Source organism: Stegodyphus dumicola, chromosome 10 (genome assembly GCF_044657685.1).
Source record: "Stegodyphus dumicola isolate Sdum_Otavi_A_Nest chromosome 10, ASM4465768v1".
In the NCBI taxonomy this organism is placed as follows: Eukaryota; Metazoa; Arthropoda; class Arachnida; order Araneae; family Eresidae; genus Stegodyphus; species Stegodyphus dumicola.
Window position 1 is genome coordinate 99114918 of NC_140777.1, and position 22809 is coordinate 99137726.

A 22809-nucleotide genomic window follows, 5' to 3' on the forward strand; every position below is an offset into this window, starting at 1 on the left:
GAGGCTATGGATAATAATAAGGATATTGTGTTCTTGGTCATTTGATATGCTAGGTACAGTTTATAGATGGTAATAATATTAAAGACCTTCGGTTTTGTAAAAATATCATTGCGGGAGCGAAGGCTCAGGACCTTTTTGAGATTCTTGATACATTGATATTTGAAAATCGATTAAATTGCCCTAAGTGCGTTGGTGTCTAAACTGATGAAGCTCGCTCCATGTCTGGCTATCATGAAGGATTACAGGCACTTATTTGAAGCAAATCACCAAATGAACTGTGGACCCATTGCATTATTCATACAGATAGTTATGACATTCACACAGAAGTAGGAACAAAAGTGCTTGTGTCAAAGCATCTGAATCCTACACTGAATCAGGTGTTAGAATCTGCAGTGTATGTGGTAAATTTTATAAAAATCTTGTCCACTGAAAGTAAGGTTTTTTTAATATATATATATATATAAAACTGCGTGAAGATACGGGAGCCGAACACTCGTCTTTGCTGTACTATAGCATCCATGATGGCTGTCTCATGGTAATTAATAATTTATCATGTACCTATGAATTATGGCAAGAAATTTTTATTTTTCTTAAAGAGGAATGATACAAAGATGCAAAAGATTTTTTGATGCCAATTTTATTTATGCAATATTTTGAAAAGCTGAATTCCCTTAACCTCTCATTGCAGAAAAAAACACGCAGCCTTTGAAATCAACGAGAAAAAAAAAGGGGGGAAATAATTCAAACTATGAAGAAGAAAATTGAATGAAGATGTAGGCAAAGACTGTTTTTCATTATTGCAGCAGTTTTTGACACTAAATGAACTTCATCTTTCTCAAGATATCCATGTTTAAAAGCCACTTACCACAGCTAATTATCTGGTTTGAGAAGTACTATCCGAATGAAAATTTTAATAGGTTTGCATAGATTCAAGATCCATTTAACACTAGTGTTCTAGCTGAATTTACTTCTGCGAAAGAAGAGAATCTTATCAAGTTGTCGGACAACAGTTTAAAGCATAATTTGGCAGCATTAAATTCAGCATGAGGTTTAATCACGAAATCGTGCTGCAATCAACTAAAACTTTCATATAAAAAATATGAACACACTATTCTAGGCCTTTATGATACATTTGCCACACATGCTATGAAAGTAGTTAACTTAAATTTTACTCCTCATTATAATAACATGAACGTCTTTGTTAATACTGTAGTATAGTCAAGAAAGCTGTTGTAAAATTTATCAAACTTTGACATATCAAAATTCATTTGACCTTACCTGAAAGGATTAAAATTAGCAGATTCTTCTTTTCACATAAGTAGATGAACTTACATTATTTTGAATGCAGATGTATTCTTAGATTTAATTTAAACTGGAAAGATAGTGGAAAATCAAAACCAACCATCTGCTCTAAATTCAAAATTAGGTTGGCTCATCTCAGAAAGAGTGTCAGTTTCAAATTGAATTCAGAATTCCTTAATCAATTGTCATGCTTTAGTAGACATTTAATGAAAATTTAATAAAAAAAATCTGGCAAATCGAGCAATTTAAATCATACTGTGGGGGGTTAGTTTATTTTGCTAACGATTAATCTTATTTTTAAAAACAGCCTTTGCTTTTGCTCCCTCATTTTCCTACCCATGCTTTTCTGTCGGAATGGGCTTTCAATTTCACCCTTAATGCAAGGTAAGATAGAAATTACTGCTTAAGCTGAGGTCTGAGCTACTTTAAACTTTGTTGCTACTAGTTAATTTAAGGCCATGCATATTAATTGCCTGTTAGTCTATGCCAGTGTTATTATCCAGCAACTGCGCATTAAATCTCTCTTGTGAAGCATTGGCTGATTATTCAACTTACAATTAGGCCATTAGGCCATTTGAACAACATGTTTGAACATTAAAACAACTTGCCATAGAGGAACAAATGAGTTTTCCAGAAGCCTTGAGAGTCATAAAATGAAAGATACCTACATAGATGATGTTTTCCTGAAACAAAGAATATTGAGGAAGCAAAATAGTCAGCCTCACAAATTACAGAACTCATGAATAAAGGTGGTCTTCTAATAAGAAAACCATCAATTCATATAAACCATCAATTACTGAATATCTGCTCCAAGAACTTAGAAGCCAAACAGACTTTTGGTAGAAAGAAGAAAATCAAATTCATACAGTTCTAGGAATCATCTGGGATACCAAAGAAGATATATTCAAAACTAAAATAAACCCACTTACAGAAGGTCTCTCAACATAACATCAATTTCTGTCAACTATTATGAAAATTTATGATCCTCTTGGATTTTCACAACCCACAAACGATTCAATTAAAATTCTTGATGCAGCACTTATGGAAGACAAATAGTGATTGGGATGACTTATCACTTAATGATGTTTCCTAAGCATAGAATCTATTTAAATCTCAAAATGAATCAAGATTCCGTTGATTCTTCATGAAAAATAATTATATTAAAAATAGTCAGTTAATTGGCTTTTGTGACACTTCTGAGAATGCATATGCTGCAGAGTTTTATCTAATAACAGAATTTAAAAATGTAGAATTCCACATTTCAGTGATTACTTCAAAAACAATTGTTGCTGTTTTTTTTTTTTTTTTTTTTTTTTTTTTTTTTTTTTTTTTTTAATTATACCCTGCCTTTACTCTTTCGAACATACAGTGCCTTGTGGTCCAATAAATACATGAAACTGCCCCTGTAATTTGGAGAATTGTAAAGAAATCTGACAAAACAACATCTTGAAAAAGCAGTATAAGAAGAAAGATGCTGTCCAGTCATTGGAGTAGAGGCACACAGTCTGGAGAGTCAGCAAATCTAAAAATGACAGGCCTGTAAGTAATCATGTTGTATCATGAATCTGAAGCAAGCCACACCAATAGCTCTTGGCAGAGAAACACCAATTTGTTTGTCCAATTAGGAACATCAGTTCTTCGCAGTTGCAACATCCCTGTAATGACAGAGTCTGGCCTTATGGATGTGCTCTCTAATAGTTGGTTTGATGCTTCTAAGAAGAACACGTACATCAGGTTGGTTAAAACCATAACCCTCTTTAGCAAGTGCATCTGCCTGCTCATTGCCAGGAATGTCACTATGACCAGGAATCCACTACAAGACAACATCCCTTCCAGACTCAATTAGAGAGCAAATCAGTAATCTGCACTCAGACAGTGGATGTTAGGTCTGTAACAGTTTGAATGGCAATGCAAGAATCCAAAAATATAACAATATTTTTATCAGCTATATTTTTAATGGCATGGAGGGTCATCAAAATAGCATGCAATTCAGCATCAGAGGTGTCACAGAAGTGCCCAATTGCCTCACTCAGTCGAAATAATTCCAAAAAGACACTAGATTGTTGTTGCTGTGAAGACAATAACATTGCCAAGACTCAAACTATGTGCAGCTCTTCTTTCTTGACTCTATAAAGTTTTTCAACATCCTTAAAGAAGAATATTTGCATTAATCAGATTATTTTATACTCGGACTCAAAAATAGTTTTAAGGCCCGTCTACACGTAGCGATTTTCTCAGCCGACAATATCTGAGATAGCTCGCCTGTCCACACGGAACAATTTTCTCGTTAGTACAGGAATTCACTCAGCCAATCACTATAAAAGGAAGTGTTTCTGGCCTCTACAGCGTCACACTGTCTACGATTTGTAAACAAAGCTTACGGTGTTAACAAATAGTCAAAATAATGGATGACTATTTTAAATTGCTACTATAGATACAGCTAATACAGCTACAATTTTGAACTTAGCTACTGCTACAGAAGGGGGAAAAATGCGTTTGACCCAATTTCTGGTTATGAATTTAATTATGAAGAGAAATTCATAGTGCCTTCGTAATTCCCTGCTCCGGGAGTTGCGTATTGAAGACACAGTACAATTCGGAAAGTATTTACGGATGATGCCGCGTGATTTTGTTTTTTTTGCTAAATTTAGTTTGCAGAAAAATTTTTAAAAAAATGCTTTTCTTTTGTATACTGAGTACACAGATTACTCCTTTTTTAGTTTGTTTATTTATTTTTAAATTTCACTTTCTGGCACTCCTATTTGTGCATTTAAATCTTGAAATAATAAAATAACCATGTTTCAGAAAAAATAAGTAACTACTGTGCTTTAAATCAAAACCTTTACTAATGAATAAGTAGATAATAATATGAATATCAAACCAATATGAGTAAAAAGTATTAATAAAGAATAAAGATTACTACATTACAAAGCAACAGTATAATTTCAGTGCAAAAATTTTAAATAAGAAATATCATAAAGGTGCAAAGTCTTAAATAGTATATTTATTGAACATTAAAAAAACTAATATCAGCATAATTAAATAACTAATACAGTCTGAAAACTATGATTATATGACTCTATCAGTTAATCAGCGAATAAAATTTAGCAATATTGAATTAAATTGGGCTGTAATTCCCTTTCGCAAAATTCAATTAACACAAAACTGAGTTTGTGACTTTTGACTTTCTTTTGACCAGTAGATCTAAAACACGTGCCAACGGCCATTCAACAAATTCTATTTAAATGTTTGACTTGCTTTTGATTGAAGTAATAACCATGCAATACTATTATGCAAGACTAGCCTTGTAGACAGTAGATTTACTGTTTCCAGAGCATTCTTCCCGTTGGACTGGATTTTGGTGGACCATTCATAACAAAAACCTAATATAACTTGCAGTAGAGTAAGAATTTATCACACATTGCTTTTTTTTTATCTGTCTTGGCTCTAAAGCAACACACCTTGAAGTTTTTCAAATTTATCTACAGATGCCTTTTTAGCAACTTTAAGATGACTTACCTCCAGACATAGAAACCCAGTACATTTGTATTCAGATAACAAAATGGATTTGAGGAGCAGCATCCTAAATAAAAGAACAACCCATGCTTCTCAATTCTGCTAAAATTTAAAATTTGGCAGAACCTATTGTACGGCATTTTATGACACTTTTAGCTCCACATTTTGGGGAATTGTGGGAGGCTGGAGCAACATTTATTCAAAATTTGCAAGCCAGCTATCTTACCTTTTAAGAAACTTACCACTCTAGTAATACAGATTGAAGCATTTCTTAATTCCCAACCACTGAGTCCTCTTTCTTCATATCCTTAGGATTTAGAGCCTCTAATCCCATAACATTTTTAAATAGGGGCTCCTATAACATCATTTTCTGAGAATAACAAAATTGCTTTGCTTTAATTTAAGCTAACATTTGATTCAGTAAGACTTAATCCGTTTTGATCAAGATGACAAAGAGAATGTCTGAATCAACTGCAACTATGAGAAAAAAGACTTTGTGTGCAACGAATATTCAAGTGAATGGGTTATAAAGATTCTCTTCCTCCTAAAAAATGGAATCTTGAAAGAATCACAGAAGTTTTCATTGGAAAAGACAGAGTCATTTGTGCTGCTGAAGTAAAAATATCGACTAGATTTTATTGGCACCATATTTTTAAATTATGCCCACTTCCTAAGTATTCATCTTGAATATCAGAGTTAGCTGAGATATGTTAAGTATTTTTAAATTCTGTCCACTTCCTAAGTAGTCATCCTGAATGCGAGAGTTAGCTGAGATATGTTAAGATTCAATATATTTTTGTCTTATTTTATCATTCTTTATAGGTGGTGCTATCCTCGCACAAGATGTTTATTACTGTATGTGTAATTTTTATTTTTGTTTTATTTTTTGTGGCAACAGATTTGAAACCAAAAGAAAGAATTCAGCTTTCAATGAAAATGTACGCATGTAAAAATTCTACTAGTGCACATAAAAGTCTAAATCTTTTTATTTTGTGTCCTTATTTATTCTATCAAAAGTCAAATGTTTTTAGGTAACTATAAGTTTATAAAGACCTATTTAATAATTAATTATTGAACTTACCACCAAACACAAACAATGTGGGAAGCCATCAGTTTGAGCCTAATCAGAGCTCTAACACACAAGATGTACTGCTTTTCTGGCTGGTGAACAAAGAAGATAAGGTAATGCCTTTAAAATGTTACTATACTCAGTATTAGCAAACAGATAAATTTATGCGGTGCTTCAAGTTAAACTTCCTATAGTTGCCAACACTGAAATATGAAAAACCAGGTAGTTCTCCCAGGAAACCAGGAAGTTTACAGATGTTTTTCCTGATGCACAATAATGCACGTTCAACTGATTCGCTACATATGTCATCAAGCTGTATCAACATACAGTCCATAACTGGAGACATTTTACAAAGTGTACAGTAGGTTTTAATTGCTCAGATATCATCAATATGGACAATTTTCCAATGATTTGCTGAGGCAGGTTTGGCATCCAGCTATCCTTTCCTTGCAATAGAGTGTCATGGAGTCTAAAGGGACAGTGTAGTTTTCAGCAACAAATTTCACTTTTGCCTAATAAATTATAATCAGTGCATAAAGATATGGAGGCAACTAGCAGGCAATTAGCCGCCTGATTTCATTTTCAAGCAACACATGTAGACTAGTGTGGGAAAATGCTTTTTGTGCCATTAGTGCTGACAGCTGTTCATCATTAATGTACATTTTAAGTACATTATGTAATGATTTGTTGCAGCCTTGTCTTCTTTCAGATCTTCAGGATATCCCAACTATCATTTTCAACAAGATAATGACTGGCCACATACTACTTGGCTAACTCTAAATTGTATGGTCTATAAGTGCTTAATTCCCAAGACTGATCCCCTGATCTTTTGCCAATCTAGCATTTTGTGGAACAAAATTTGACATATGTTACATACCTCTCTCTCTTGCATGAAACAAAGATGATTGGTTTGGTGCAATAACATGTTCAAGAATATATCATTTACATCTTATTCTTATTCTTTTATCTAAATGTCTTATCAAGGTACATCTTTGAAAAATAAACTGATTACTTATGTATGTACAAAGTTTAGTCTGTTTCCAATCATTCTTTCAATGTGCAGCATTTTGCCTGTCAAGAAGTGTATATTCCAAATTCAAAAGCAACTGCTGCAGAAGGTATTAAAATACATGTCTTGAAATATTATATTATTGAATAAATAAATTGCAGTTGGTGTTATGAATAACCATGTTTTCTGGTACATCTTCTGAAATCTTGGAATCAAACTGGGCACAACCGTTCTAGATTCACTCAATTTTTACCCCTTGGATAAGGATACTCATCTTTCAATGAGTCACCTAATTCCAGACTGCTAAATTTTGTCCTCAGTGCATTGTCATGACAGAGCTACAATTTCATGCTATAGAAATCAATTGAGGTGGAGCTTTGACTGTGAATGCGCCCTGAATTCATGCAAATTTGTCAATGGTATCTTCTTGAAAGCATTTTTACAACATCTAATTGAATAAAGGTGCTTTTAAAAAAGTAATATGAGCAGTGTTTATTAGACATCCTTTCTTCATAAGATCAATAATTCAATTCTAAAATAGCACTATCTAAGGGACATTTCAGAAGAAGTATATAAATATTTTATGACACCTGTGTAAGCCAGCCATACCATAGTCCTTCAAGATGCCATAACATACAGTTTCAGAAACAATATTCTACGATATGTTCATTAAATACTAGGTAACAGGTTTAAATAACTGAAACATTTTTTTTTTTTTAAAAAGGCTGTAATTTTGAACTTACACATATGGGATTTCATCATAATTTACATCTGTAGGAGAAAAGTTTGATATCTTTTTACCCTTTAATTCAGGCATTTTTGGTAATTTAAGCAAAGCATAACCAGTGGCCAGCTTCCCAATATCCAAATCTTAAAATAAATAAATAAATAAATAAGTAAATAAATAATATTTTAAAAGCATGCATAATAATAAAGAGTATTTAATGTGGAAAATTCAATTAAATAATGTTTCTAATATCACCTTTAATTCGAAACAGCAAACTGCATTCATGTTTGGTATAAAATCGAATAAATGAGACAAATGCTCTTAATCCCTTTTCAAAAACTTCCCTAAAAAATTCAAAAAAAATTAACATAAAAAGGTAATACTTAAATGGTTAGATTTTTTAAATTTAGAAGAAAATGTATTTATCTATCTAATATTCTAAAAAAATTAATATAAAAGATATTTTCACCTGCTCTTCACTGCCATTTTTCTAATTTTAGGAGTTATATCAAAAACAGCTGGTGTTTTTATTTCCTCCACAGCTATCTGAAAAGAAGAATTTGCATTTAATGTATCTTTACATTTACAGTTAGAAAAAGAAAAAAAAAATTATCTGCAACATAATCTTATAAAGAACTGCATTTATATTAATGCAGTTATTCAAATGAATTTGTATAATATAGCCCAGAAAAGATGTGTGTCATTGGCAAAGCCTTGTGTTGCCATTCGACAAAGCATAAGATATTTATATTTCCAATTTATTCAGAAAACTCCGGGATACAAAAGAAGTGTGCTCCTACTTGCAATATATTTGTCTTTTGAATTTAATAAACAAACTCAGTGATTTAAAAGAAACGTGTTGCTACTGGTCAGACTTAAATATTTTTATCTTCCACATGGCAGCGTTTTGTTGTTTAGCAGAGTGTAAGATATTTAATTTCTCTTTCAAATTTATTCTGCTATTAATTAACAACCTAAGCAACTTGAAAACAATAAATGTAGATTTATTTCAATTATTATTAATCACTAACTGGACCTGTCAAATTACATTAGCTAAATAAAAATCATCTCCATACATAAAGAAGAATGTTTTCAAGTGTTATTCATAAACATCTAGAGTTTTGATACACTCTTGAAATTTTGCCCACCTTACCTTCAAAACAATGGCCACTGAAGGAATTTATTATATATACATATATATATATGTTTTACAAAAAATAAACATAATAAACATTAGTATTTTTAAACAATTTCAATTTTGAAATCCCATCACCCATCTAAGGTCACATCAATGTTGTTGTGTTCCCACTATCAGTTCTTATTAACACTGTTGGATGTTATTAACACTGTTGGATGTTGTTAACTGTCATGTTGGATGTTAATGTTCATTTGCTCTTTAGAATAGTTGGGAGCCTTTAAAAGCAGAATTGAAGTGTGTTCTCTATAAGTTTTTAGCAAATATTTCAAAAACAGTGAAGAAATTAATCAAAATGGATAGGGACTTTTCAAAAGCTCATTTCTGAACATATATTTTTTGATATAACTGATATTTGATATAACTGATAAGCAAGTACAGTTCTCACTAAAACTGGAAAAAAAAAAAAAAAAAAAAAAAAAAAAATCATCCCAATCTGTAAAAATGAAGTCTCTTCAGTCTGCATAAAGCCCAGATGTCCACGACTTCAGCTGGTATATACAGTACAACGTTCGAGATCAGGAAGTCGAACATCGACAATGATCTAAAATCCAGACCTGAAAGCCACTAACTTTTCTTTTTTTTTTTTTTTTTATGGGGGGGGGGCTATGCTTTATGCATGTGCATTTGATTTTTCTACTATAATAAAACATGTGGAAAGTCCTGATTCTTAATTTCACTTCAGCACTAAATAAAACACCTTGTTATTGAAGAAACGCTCATTTCAGCATAAATTTGTGTGACCAATTATTTGCCTCCATAGCTCCATAGCTACTATGCATCGCAAAAACTCGATGTACAATTTGAATTGCTGGGTGCAGCATGAGCTGACTCAAGCAGATAAGGACAGACATGTTCGGGCCTGCACTAATCTGCTCAAGTATCAATGAAAAGGCAAAATTCTAGACCAGATCATCACTTGTGATGAAAAGTGGATTTACCTCAACAACACAGTCCAAAAGAGGTTTGTCCAAAAGAGGTTTGATTTGGGTGGTTACTAATCCATTAAAGGTAATTCTCCCCCTTCCCTAAATTTAATAAGAATGTTTTTTTGGCAGAAAACTTTTATTACAACCAGATACAATAACATCCCACATTATTTAAAATGATAATATAACAAGGTCTAATTTAGAAGTCAAACAACAAACAAGATAATAAGGTATCCAAATAGTAGTATGCAAAATTCTGTGTTATAGAGACATTAGTGCTAGGATTAATTGTGTTTCAGACAGAAGTAGCAACCATGAAAGTTTGTAAAATCTGATAAAAAGTGCTACTATCTCAGAACATCCCAAAGCCAAAAAGAACAGCTATGGTATCACCAAAGAGAACACAACTTGCATACTATGCTTTGACAAGAGAAATTTCTTAGAAGAATGGCTAGTGGACAGATACTAGTGTGGGCAGTGGACAGATACTTTAGATGCACAGTGTCAGTAACTTAAATCAGATAATTAAAATCTATGATTTAAATAAAATTTTAATCAGTGGATTTTTCTTAATAATTTACTAAAATCAGACAGTCTCCTACTTTCTTAAATAATGGAAAAAATGCTAAAAAGTAAAAAAAAAAAAAAAAAAAATACAAATAATATAAATAATACAAATACAAATAATAGAAACTCTTTAAGAAAGTAAAATTATTTAAATATTTTTAACAAGCCATGTTAAGTGCAATATAAGAAAGCATGTCGCTTCCATGCCTGTCTGATTAATGAAACACTTATGACAAGCATTAATCTGATGAGAATATATTAATTCAAAGCACACGGTAGATGATCTAAGTAAATATGTTATAAAAATTAATGAAAAGGTGCCTCCACATAAATTGGCATTAAATGGTAAATTATTAAATGCTATACATAAAGAAAAAATAGAAAAATGCAGTAATGTTTTAATTAAACAAATACTAGTTTGCATAGTATTAAATGATTGCTCTAATATCCACAATCAATAAATAATCTATATGTTTTTGTATAAAGATGAAATTCGGTGGAAATTCAGAATTTAGTAGAAATTATTGATAAATCATTAACACCATATACACGTGAAAATTCACTATTCCTGCTTTTCATGCCATTAAAAAAGCTGAAAACAAATTTAAATGAAAATTCGTAGTTTCGTAACCAACAATGTGGCAAATATGACAAAAAAGACAAAAACAATTTTTAGCTTATATTTTATGCTTGGTCAGCAAATTATATTTAATTTATTGGCCAAAAATTTGAATATATCAAATGTTACTGAGCACATTATTATATTCAATGTATTTTCAAAATCAGCTGAACTTAATGAATACAATGGAACTGGTTGTAAATATCTGAATTGAAAATGGAATTGGAAATGATTCCAATGAAAGCTTTCTAAAAACCTGGCTTATTTTAATGCATATTTTGAAAGAGAATTAAAATGTAATAGACAAGATTATTCAGCTAAACATTCTTAACATAGCAGTCAAATAAAATGTAAAAGATCTCTTACTTTGCTGGAAGCCAGTTTTAGCCACTTTGCATAAAACCTAAAAGAATACATGCAGCATTTCTGAAGTTGTTAAAGTTTGAAAAGAGCTTGTCTTGAAAAGTCTTGACAAAATATGCAAAAAGGTTATTTAAACCATGATGCCAATAAGCACTGTCATCAGCATATTAGCATATATTTTATCACCAAAGTATAAAGCTGAATATTTACTAACAACTGAAAATGAACAAACAAAGAAAAATATGCAGAAACTGTTTTGTTTATCACCAAAATATGTAGCTAAAGCCCTATTAGGAATTAACAACAAATAAGCATGGGGATTAGTAAAAGAAAATACACAGATATTGCTTTGTTCAAGATTGTACTGAAATTTATAATTCAAGTTCCACTTTTCTATAGAATGCTTTTTCAGAATGAGACAGTTAAGTCATTATAATTAAGTGATAGAAATTAAGAGTGCTTGTGAAAGAATACATAGCAGAAAAGTATATTAATGAAACATTAAGCGTTATAAGAGTTTCATCAGCAAGAAATGAAAATATGTTTTCTACATTTGGAATTCTATATACACAACAAATTATTAAATCAGTGAAGTGCTGAAAATGCAGAAAAACTTGTTCTTTTGGTTTAAAGCACTGCATGCAAATTGCAATAATGCAAATATAATGTGGTAAAATATTATGATTAAATAGTTTTCCACATTATATCTGCATGTTTTGTTTTATATTATACTTCACAAACATCTTATACTTCATAATTTTTACATTATATTTGCATTGCATCTTTTCATAATTTATTTTTAAACTAAACTAAGTTATTTAATGATTAATTAGACCTATTTGAAATTTTTGAAATAAATGGCAGTTTGAAATATACTCTATCACAAAAAAATACATGCACCCAGACAGAAACGAACTACTACAGGACAAAGTCTTTAATCCGGACTTGTCGGGACTTCGACGATTCCGAATTACAGATCATCAATTTAAATCTGGTAAAATGGCATGCAGAAATTATAAAATTAAAAATATGAAACCGTAATTTCTGAAATAAAGAGCAATTATGATCTAAAGGGGATCAAAATTTACAAAAAAAAAAAAAAAAAAAAAAAAAAAAAAAAAAACCTTAATATTTGTTTAGTTTATTAAACATTTCTTTCAATGCAAGTTGTTTAAGTTGCTTCGTTTTATGTGCTAATATTTTCTCTTTAATTCTATAAACAGACATAATTTCTTCAGTTACAAAGTTCCGCTGTTCAAGTCCTGTAATTGCTGTGCCGAGAATACCGACTAACTTGTCAATCAAAATTTTTTCGTTTTCACTAACCTCTCTGTCATTTTCTTCAGTGCTACTTTGGGTAGACAGATGAACTGATTTTGGCAAGATTTTGTTTTGGCAAGCGATATGACTTATGGTAAACCCATTGCTGAACAAGTTATTTATGATAACTGATACTTTGCTGTCATTTTATTCAAAAAATAATGCCTTTCATTATGCATAAATTTCGCGTTTTAAATAAATATTATTTATGGCTTCTAAATATTAAAAATGAATTTCATTTTGTATTTTATTTGAAATAAAAATTTTATACAGTCAAAAGTCATTAATTCGGACACCCATAATCCGGACATCAAAGCTACAAACTTTCTGCGCATGTGTCAATGTTTCGATGTCCATCAAACAATAAAATTGCTGCAAAAAATGGATATCCTTTGTTTTTCTAACCATTCCGAAATCTGTTTATCAATTTCACGCTGCTCTGCGTGTGGGGGGGGGGGGAACATCGCGGCGCGCAATTAACTGGAAGTTGATCTGTCAGCACTATCCTTATCTTCAGAGCAGATGTTTTTATTTTATTTGGCTTATAATTCCTTACTAAATGTAGTATTTCATCTCGATGTACTCCGTCTTTGATATGATTTAAATCAAATTCCTCGTCATTATAATTCGCTTCCGATAGCGAAGAAAGTGACACAGAGGTTATTGAAAATGAAAACATTTCGACTGACAAATTAGTCAGTATTCTCCACACAGCAATTATAGGACTTGAACAGCGGAACTTTGTAAATGAACAAGAAATTATGACTGTTTATAGAATTAAAGAGAAAGTATTAGCACAAAAAACGAAGCAACTTACATTGAAAGAAATGTTTAATAAAGTAAACAAATAAATACTAAGCTTTTTTTGTAAATTTTGATACCCTTTAGATCATAATTGTTCTTTATTTTCATAAATTACGGTTTCATATTTTTAATTTTATAATTTCTGTATGCCCTCTTACCAGATTTAAACTGATGATCTATATTCCGGAAAAATCGATAATCCGGAATCGCCGAAGTCCCGACGAGTCTGGATTAACGACTTTTGACTGTATAATTTTATGTTGTGGATGATGTAATCAATGATGTCACCTTACTTTAAAAGTTATTGGTTTTAATATCTATAAATTTATTATTTATGGCTGTTAAATATTAAAATACAATTTAATTTTGCATTTTTTTAATGATCTTATTATGTCTGATTATTTAAATAATTTTAATTCTATGCATGATGTAATCAGCTCCCTGATTGGTTACTGAATATTACTGCGCCATTTTAAAATTTTATTACTCATCTCTTCGAATTCCTTAGAGTTCACAGCAAATGGATATATCCTTTTCAAAGATTAATGTTGTTATTGATAAGTACCAAGAATTATTGGTATCGGAATCAACATTTGTCCTTTGAGATTTATTTTGGCCAATCTGGCTTTCCTAATCAAAGATTGATTTATTAATTATTACAAGGGTCAGAGGAAATTTTCAAAAAATTTTTTGAAGGAAACCTCGTTAATTGCTTCTTTAATGAAATGGGAGAAATGTGGATCATAGATGAAGATCGTTAAAAGAGCCGATTCTGAGGATGGCCATATATGGTATTACAATGGAAAAAATAACCGCTGTAACGGGTAAAAAAAGAATTAGACATTCTTCCTTTTTTACCAGCAGTAAACTTCTAATTGCTGTCATTTTAGCTCTAGTGTACGAAGTGTTCTTATTTACTTATTTTAAAGTATTTGAATTTAAGAATATTTTAATTTTTTAAATGTTGGTATGATGGTTTTTAATTCATTATTCAATTTAAGTAATATTTTAATCCAATTAAACGTTGGCGCAAGATTTTTATAGACGTGTTTTTATTCTATTTCATTGCTACATGAAAGTAATAATTTAACCTTCAGTATTTTATACTCGTAGTAAATGTATTTATTTACATTTGCCTGCCATCTTAAAAAACAACGTTTTCAACAAAAAATTAATCTATTATTTTTTATGATATTTATGTTTTAAAAGTTTCGAATACTTTTTACTATGCGTAAAATACGTAAAAACAACATTTTTCAAGATGGCTGACGATTGTAAAAACCGCGCCAATAAAATTGCACCAAAGTAAATCACCAAAAATCCGTGCAACCGTCTAACAAAGTAGCACCCTTTCTTCATTCCTTTATCCATTTTTTGCAGCAATTCCACTTTTTGTTTGATGGACATCGAAACATGCTTTCACTTTGTGGATCCTTTGGCAGCTCCAGAATCGTACACATAATCGAAAGTTCAAGCTTACTTTTTATAAAATTGCTCCAACAGTCTGCAAAAAATAATAAGCCGGATCCAATTAGAAGATTAAGGAACAATGCAATCTGCAACATTAACTGAAATAGATAATTTTAGCCTAGCTTATACCTCCATTATACATTAAACGTGCATGCGTAAATGTATTATGCGCATGCATAAACGCATATGTGCATGCCTGCACAGAAAGTTTGTAGCTTTGAGGTCCGGATTATAGATCATTCCGAATTATGGACATCTGGATTAAAGACTTTGTACTGTATTATGAAACTTAAACATGCATGCAGCGTATGAGGAGATAAACAAATGATTACATATTCAGACCAAAAAATCACTTTATTAAGTATAGCCCTACGGCATAAGTCATCATGTTTTTAAACTCTCCCAGCTGTGCACCTCATATGCACAGAGAAGGTTTAGCCTCATGTCATTGGTGCCGAAATTTAAATCGTTTGTATATCTCTTACTAGACAACATTCCTGCCAAGTTTCAAAGTGTGGCTCAATTTCTTCTTGGTGCACATATTTTTTTGTCACAGAATACATTAACCTGGGAGAAATCGTGTGGGGCATAGAGTCACCCCATGCATCGAAAATCAGCAAGCCTGACGAGAAATATTTCATGTTAATGAATCATCCTTCTAGTATCTTCTTGTCTGACACTGCCCTTGGAATGTGTATTGTGATTTTTGCTTGTTTTTCTTTTCTGTGAGAGAAGCAATCATTTCTTGGAATCCATAAGGGAATGGGGGTACTTCAGGGAGGTTACAGTAGCTATTCTAACCTCCTTGGAGTACTCAGTCACCCCAAGACCGTTATTGCTTCGAAATTTTTCATTAGTAGCAGTTTAGCTTCGTGCTCTCGAGTGTTTCCGTTGTTGGTCTGTTGGATTATTTGATAAATAATGGCTTACAAACGTAAATTTACCGAATATGAAAAAGAGATGGAACGCTTGAGAAGTTGTATTAGATGAAGTTGAGTCTTCTGAAGAAGAAATTGATCAAGATAGTGAAAATGAATCTGATGAAGAAATATACAGTTCTCACTACAGTGAAAGTGAATTTGAGCAGAATGATGAAGACAGCGAAAATCCTGATTTAGTAAAAAGTATTTTCATTAACAAAATAAGACAGTTTGGCAGAAAGGAAAACCAAATCAAAAAGTGAAAATGTCTTCTCAAAATATAACACATTTACCAGGATTAAAAGGAACTGCACACAATATAACGGAGCCTCTAGAAAGTTGGGAATTGTTTTTCAATGCTAAAATGATACGATTCATTGTAGAGTGTACAAATATTTATATTGAAAAAATATCGGTAAATTACACCAGAGATCGGGATGCCCAAACGACAAATGATGTGGAAATTAGAGCACTTTTTGGACTTTTATATCTGTGCGGCTTGCATAAATTATCACATACAAATACGCAAGATTTGTGGACTACTGATGGCCCAAGGCGATGGCTTCTGGAGTACCTTTGCAAATAAATGCAATTACCTCCACAACTTTCTTAAGAAAAACTGAATAATTAAGAGATGAACATAGCTGAAGTAAAGGAAGGGTTTAAAGGTACCAGAGATGAATAAGAAGTCCACACAAGGGACGAAAACTTCTTTCAGCTTTCAACTTCACTTAGGTAGAGGTCAAAGACCTCCCGCTGCAGCAATTTTAAAAGAAAAAGAGGTATCAGTTAAGGCGATTTCCTGCACGTGCTGCGTGAATGGAATAGAAACAGGTCGAAAAAGCATGGGATGGGAGGCAAAGTCCTCCACGCCTCAGGAAAGGTTGTAATGGCAACTCGAAGAGGCGTGGAGTTCGCTAATGCCTTGGGGATGGGCAGGGGAAGGAGGCTACTGATGGATCAGGCATTGCAATTTTATAAAACACAGTGTCATATAAAAGATTTAATTTTCTTCTCAGGTGTTTACTGTTAGACAATGTGACCAATCGTGAAGCTCGAAAAAAATTGGACAAACTGGCGGCCGGGAGAGAATTTTTTTGCCGATTTCAATGAAATTTGCCAAAAGATATACATTATAGGTGAATATGTTACTATCAACGAAACATTAGAGAAATTTCGAGGGCAGTGTTCCTTTCGTCAATATATACCCAGCAAACCAGTGAAATATGGAATGAAAATATTTGCTTTATTAGATTCAAAAACTTTTCACAGCTATAACATGGAGCTATAACACAGGACAACAGCCGGAAGGTCCCTTTAGAGTTGAAAATTCACCATTTGAAATTAAAAATGCCTGTGCACACCTTTGTTTGGATCAGGCAGAAATGTAACAATGGATAATTGGTATACGAGTTATCCTCTAGCAAAAGAACTTTTGTCAAAGAAGCTAACTATTATAGGAACCCTGAAGTAAAACAGGGCTGAAATTCCCACTGAGTTCGTTCAAACAAAAACTAGGAAAGTTTATTCTTCTATATTTGGGTTCCAAAAGAATGCAACACTAGTGTGCCTAAAAAATCAAAATGTGTAGTTTTGTTATCTACAATCCATTGCGATGATGACATTGATGAAAGTGATGATACGAAGAAACCAGAAATAATTCCCTTTTATAATGCAACAAAAGGTGATGTAGACAAAAATGATGAAATATCATCATTATAAAGCTCGAAAAGCCAACAGATGGCTGATGGTTGTTTTTTATTGTGTGTTGAATGTCGCTACAATAAATGCCCGAGTTGCCTTTTTGTCAACATAGACCCCTCCCTTACAATATACAATATCAAAATAGGAGGAAATTTCTAAAACATTTACAGCCCCACATAGAGATAAAATGCTTCCTAAAGTGCTTCATGAAAGCATCAATAATGCAACTTCTAGTGGATCAGAAGAACGCCATTAAAGAAACCAAAACTCGACAAAGGCTGATGTGCTATGTGTCCAAGGTCCAAAGACAATAAAACTACAATTTCTTGCAAAATATGTGATAAATTTTCATGTAAAATTCATTCTTCCTATGTTTGCCAGAAGTGTATGTTAGCTTCTGATCCCTGATTAGGTATGTAATTATTTTGAACGAAATTTTTTCTTAAATATTGAAATAAGTTTTAAAATTGAAATAAGACAAGGGGATTCCCCGAGTTGAGCCAGATCAGGAAATGGTGCCATGCATACCAGTTGCTTGGCTCATTGCTTGTTACTCAAGTGAATGCTCATATTTAGAGACGAATTTTTTGCTCACACATTCTCACGTCTCATATCTCAAATTTCTCATAAATAGAGTTGCTCGTATCTCAAGGTTCCACTGTAAGTTGATGGTTGTGCTGGATATATTGATGAAATTTTTTAAAAAATATTTGGCATGAAATTATTACCTTAGTTCTTAGCTCACATCGTTAAAAAACATTCAATTGGTTTCTTGTTTTCCATACTAAATTATTGACTTGACTAAAGCCTGCTTCCACTAGGTAAGAAGAAAAGGCAGTTTTGTTTGGATTTACTTACATTACAGCGATTTAGTTGGAAACTCTAGTTGTGTTTTAGTAATCTCAAAATCAAGTGTTGCACCAGTGCATGAAATTACATTACCTAGGCTGGAATTTTTTGCAGTGCTTGTAGGAGCTATATTATTTCAGTACATTCGAAACAACTTCAAACTTCCGAAGGATACTAAATTTTATTTCTGGTCTGATTCAATGATTATTCTTCATTGGATCAAGGGAAATTCTCAAAAATTGAAAGTGTTTGTGAAAAACAGGTTGAAGAAACAAAAACTCTTTCTAATTCAGATTGGTGGAATCACTGTTTTGGGAAAGAAAAACCCATGGATTTGCTGCCTAGAGAAGGCAACTTAGTTGCTCTTAAGGACAAGGAACTACTCAGACATTGGTGGAATGACCTACCTTGGATAAGAAAAGACAAAGATCTGAATCTGAAATAGAAAATTCTATTACTTTTTCGGTAGGACATGAATCAGAAACACTTTTTGACATATGGAAATTCAATGGACTTAGCAACGTAATGCAAATCACAGCTTGGATTCAATTCACAAGAATATTTAGCTTTAACTAAAAGGAAGACCATTGCCAACAAATTCAATCATTAGGCAATTTAACCCTATTCTAGATGAAAGAGGAATAATTTAAATCAGAGGGCATCTTCAGTATGCTAATATTTCCCAGCAAAAGGCACATCTAGTTTTGTTGCCAAGTTCTTATCACTTGTCTGATCTTGTCATTAAGGACTGCCATGAAAGAGTAAAACATGAAGGTGTAGTAGAAAGTCTAACTGGTCTTAGGAAGAAAATGTAGATTTTAAGGGCCAGACAAAGAATTAAGAGCATTATACATAAATGCCTTTTATGCCAGAAATTTCAAACGAAGGCAGTGACCCAGTTTACTGCACCACTGCCAGCTAAGAGAATATCAGAAGCATATCCTTTTCAAATGACTGGATTGGATTACTTAGGACCATTACATCTTAAAGATCAAGATACCACGAAGAAGTATGTAACTATATACTGCTCTTCACTTGCACTGTAACTACAGCGATACATTTGGAACTGACTTGTAACTACTCAGACATTTCTACAAACTTTTCAAAAATATGTTGGAAGAAGAGGCATATGCAGTGTGATCCATAGTGATAACGCAAGGATATTACACAAGGCAAACCAAGAACTGGATCTGCTTTGGAACATCGAGAAGTTATCTATAACATGGAAATTTATTGTCAAAAGAGCCACCTGGTGGTGGTGGTGGGGGGGTTTCAGAATGCTTAGTGAGGTTAGTTAAGATGTCTCTGAAGAGAATCTTAGGAAGAACATCAGTTTCATTTCAAGAACTGGAAGCTGTATTGATAGAGGCAGAGGTAGTTATCAACTCTAGGCCTCTCACTTATGTTGTCAGTGATCCAAATGAACCAAAACCGCTAACATCTGGATATTTCTTGACTGGACAATGATTATTAACCCTCCCTCAAGTTACTAAAGGAATTCCTTCTTCTTCTTCCAACTTTTAAAGATGAGAAGATACCAAGAAAATTTACTTAATCAAATTTGGAAAAATGGAAGGCATATGGAAATTATTATGTCATATCTTCTTGAGCTTAGGTCAGCTGACCAATCACAATCAGTAAACCAGCCCACAGAAATTTGACAGAACACTATGGTTTTGATAAAAGATGACAACACAGCTAGACTTTTACGGAGGATGGGTATTGTGACAGAATTACATTCTGGACGTGTCCGTGCATTTATTGTGAGACTTTCAAATAGAACTTGCATTAGGAGACCTGTTATGTTCTCTGGAACTATCAGTCAACACTTAATGAACATTTGTGTCTCCTGACAAATTTTTGGCCCCCAGAGGATGTTATGAACTCAGCCGATAGATGGCGATAGTGATCCTTTGAACTCAGAACTGATTATTTGTTGAGTTTTTAGAATGTAGCTAGATGTGTAAGATGTGTCTTGTCAAGTGTGAATTGTCCCTCATTATAATGTCAATAAAGGATTTAAAATCTAAATTATTTTAAATTACACTTACCAGAGCTCAGAAGATTAAGAACTATATAAGAGCTTTTATTTATAACTGCTTTATTTTAATAACCAAATAGAGTAGCTGAATCAAGACAGAGATGTTTTTAATGAAAGAAACCCAAGTTTCTTTGATCAAATGTTCTTTGCTCAAAATGCAACATTGCACTGTATCATCGCACAGATGATACAGAACATTGCACAAATACTGTAACTCTCCATTTGCTTATAACATGAACTATATTCTCTTAGGTGATGTTACTTCATACATTTTCTCCCCAATTAAACAGTGCACAAACACTATCTATTGGAGAGAGCACAATACTGCAAGTTTCACTATGTGACACGAGATTCCCAGAATTTTATTAACAGATATTAGCATACTGTTTATTGCAAACAATCCTCTAAACAGTCAGATAAAATGTAAACTTTTTAAAATTGCTTATTAATACCTGTTTAAAAAATAAAAAAATAAAAGTTCATGTTATGAAAAATAGCTATTAATAGTCAGATAGTTATGAATGTTGCATTCTTTCACCTTTTGATTGACACTGAGGAAATTTACAAATGATTCTTCATTTGGCAATAGCATAAGCAATGCATTACCAGTCTTTCCTATGCGAGCAGTTCGACCACAACGATGTACAAATGAACTGGAGAAGGGAAAAAAAGTCTGTTTTAAACCTTGAAATAAAATATCAGGACATAATAAATTTAATAAAAAAATATATTTACAAATGAAGGCTACATATTAAACACTGTAATTTAAAATGTGTTACAATAAATAATACTGGAGGAGGGGACACATAACTTCAACTGATATTTCAAATCTTCAGATACTATTTTTTATTCATTTGAACCAAGCAAAATTAGAAAAACCAAAATAAAAGCTCTTTACAGCATTGAAACAAAATATATTTCTTTCAGAATAATTATAACATATTTTTGGAAATTACTGATTAAAACACAGAGATAAAAATAGCAAATAGTAAAGCAGTTACAACAAAAATCAAAGATTTGTGATAGTGATTAAAATTTATTTGGTAGCATCTAGAAAATATAATGACACAAAAGTAAATGAAAATGAATAATTAATATATGTATAACTTAAGCAAATTAAGCAAACAACATAGCTGTCATAAATCTACACACAGAAATATACCATTAGACAGAATATAATAGTATAAGACAAAATTTGGATAGTAAAAATTTTGATAAAATAAAAAATTAATTTTGAAAATAATTAGTGGGTACTTTTCTGTTTTGCCGGCGCAAGCGATAAAGTCGCCAATAATGGTACAGCCGATGCCAAACGGAATATTCTCGCTGGTAACCTTTTAAGCCTCATTTTTCAAAACAAGTCGCAGCTTTTTCTTATCAGATTGATTGTTTCTTTCAATACTGGCATAAAATTATATAGAATTTTTATCAGATAGTTCAGTTTTATGTCTAAGGCCATTTTCGGTAATTAAGTCAATCAGGATGCAATCACAGCGCTTAACCCGAAGCCGAAAATATAGAAAAGGTAAAGTCAAGGGTTAAATTCATCAATTCTAACGAGAATGCATTAGCGAAGTAAAGCACTGCAGTTTTACATAATTTCTGAGTAAGCTATTCGTACGAATTGAAATATTTCTTGCATTTAAACTTGTGTTCCAAATTAAGATTTAACGTGAAATTAATGTAGATAATTATTGAGAGCATTAGATTTTTTGTAGAGCAGTTTACGTGAGATGAGATGGCTTGGGGTCACGTGATATGAACCGGCAAATCACGATGTTGAACCATGAAAGCGTAGTAAATTCTTAAATTAATGTCTTTTTACAAATTTATTGTCTTTATTTATTGGCTTCTTACAAAATTTTAAGCGAGATTAAAATGTTTATGCCTTCAAAAAAAGAATTCTTAGAACTAACATTTTTTTAATATTTTTTATGTGTATACTTATGTTGTCGCCAATAAAGTCTGCTTGGCAAGATTTGCGCCGGTGAAACGGAAAAGTACCAATTAGTGTTTTATAAATTTGATGCAATCTTGACACCTTTAAAACTGCATTTCTTGACAAAACAATTATTTTCTTGCAGACAAACTTTGATACAGACAGATAAATTAACATTAAGCATGCCCACTTTTTAATACCTGACAAAAAAAAAAATGTAGTAGTGGACAATAAGCTTGAAGGTGATAAAAACAGAAGGAACATGTAGTTTAAAATGAATGTTTGTTAAAGTTACATTTTCATCTTTTTTTTTTTTTCCACTTTGGCTAATTTTTAGTTTGTTTGTAAACTGGTTATTATTAATGTCTGAAGCATTAAGTTCTTGTATCATTAGCATAATGCAAGAACATGAGAAAACTGAATTTTTAAATGATGTCATTTAGAGAAATTTATAATAAGTAGCTAT

At 32.1% G+C, this 22809-nt stretch overlaps 1 protein-coding gene across 1 annotated transcript in view; it reads right to left on the minus strand.

The window, feature by feature from the left end:
* LOC118203168 (ATP-dependent RNA helicase DDX55) overlaps window positions 1-22809 on the minus strand; it is a 96929-nt gene that overhangs the window by 9542 nt on the left and 64578 nt on the right. Inside the window, exons 11-14 of the mRNA XM_035375423.2 lie at window positions 20943-21057; window positions 8093-8169; window positions 7879-7967; window positions 7640-7766 (exon numbers count right to left, since the gene is read on the minus strand). Of these exons, the coding sequence (XP_035231314.1) occupies window positions 7640-7766; window positions 7879-7967; window positions 8093-8169; window positions 20943-21057 (408 nt within the window). The remainder of the gene's footprint in view (window positions 1-7639; window positions 7767-7878; window positions 7968-8092; window positions 8170-20942; window positions 21058-22809) is intronic.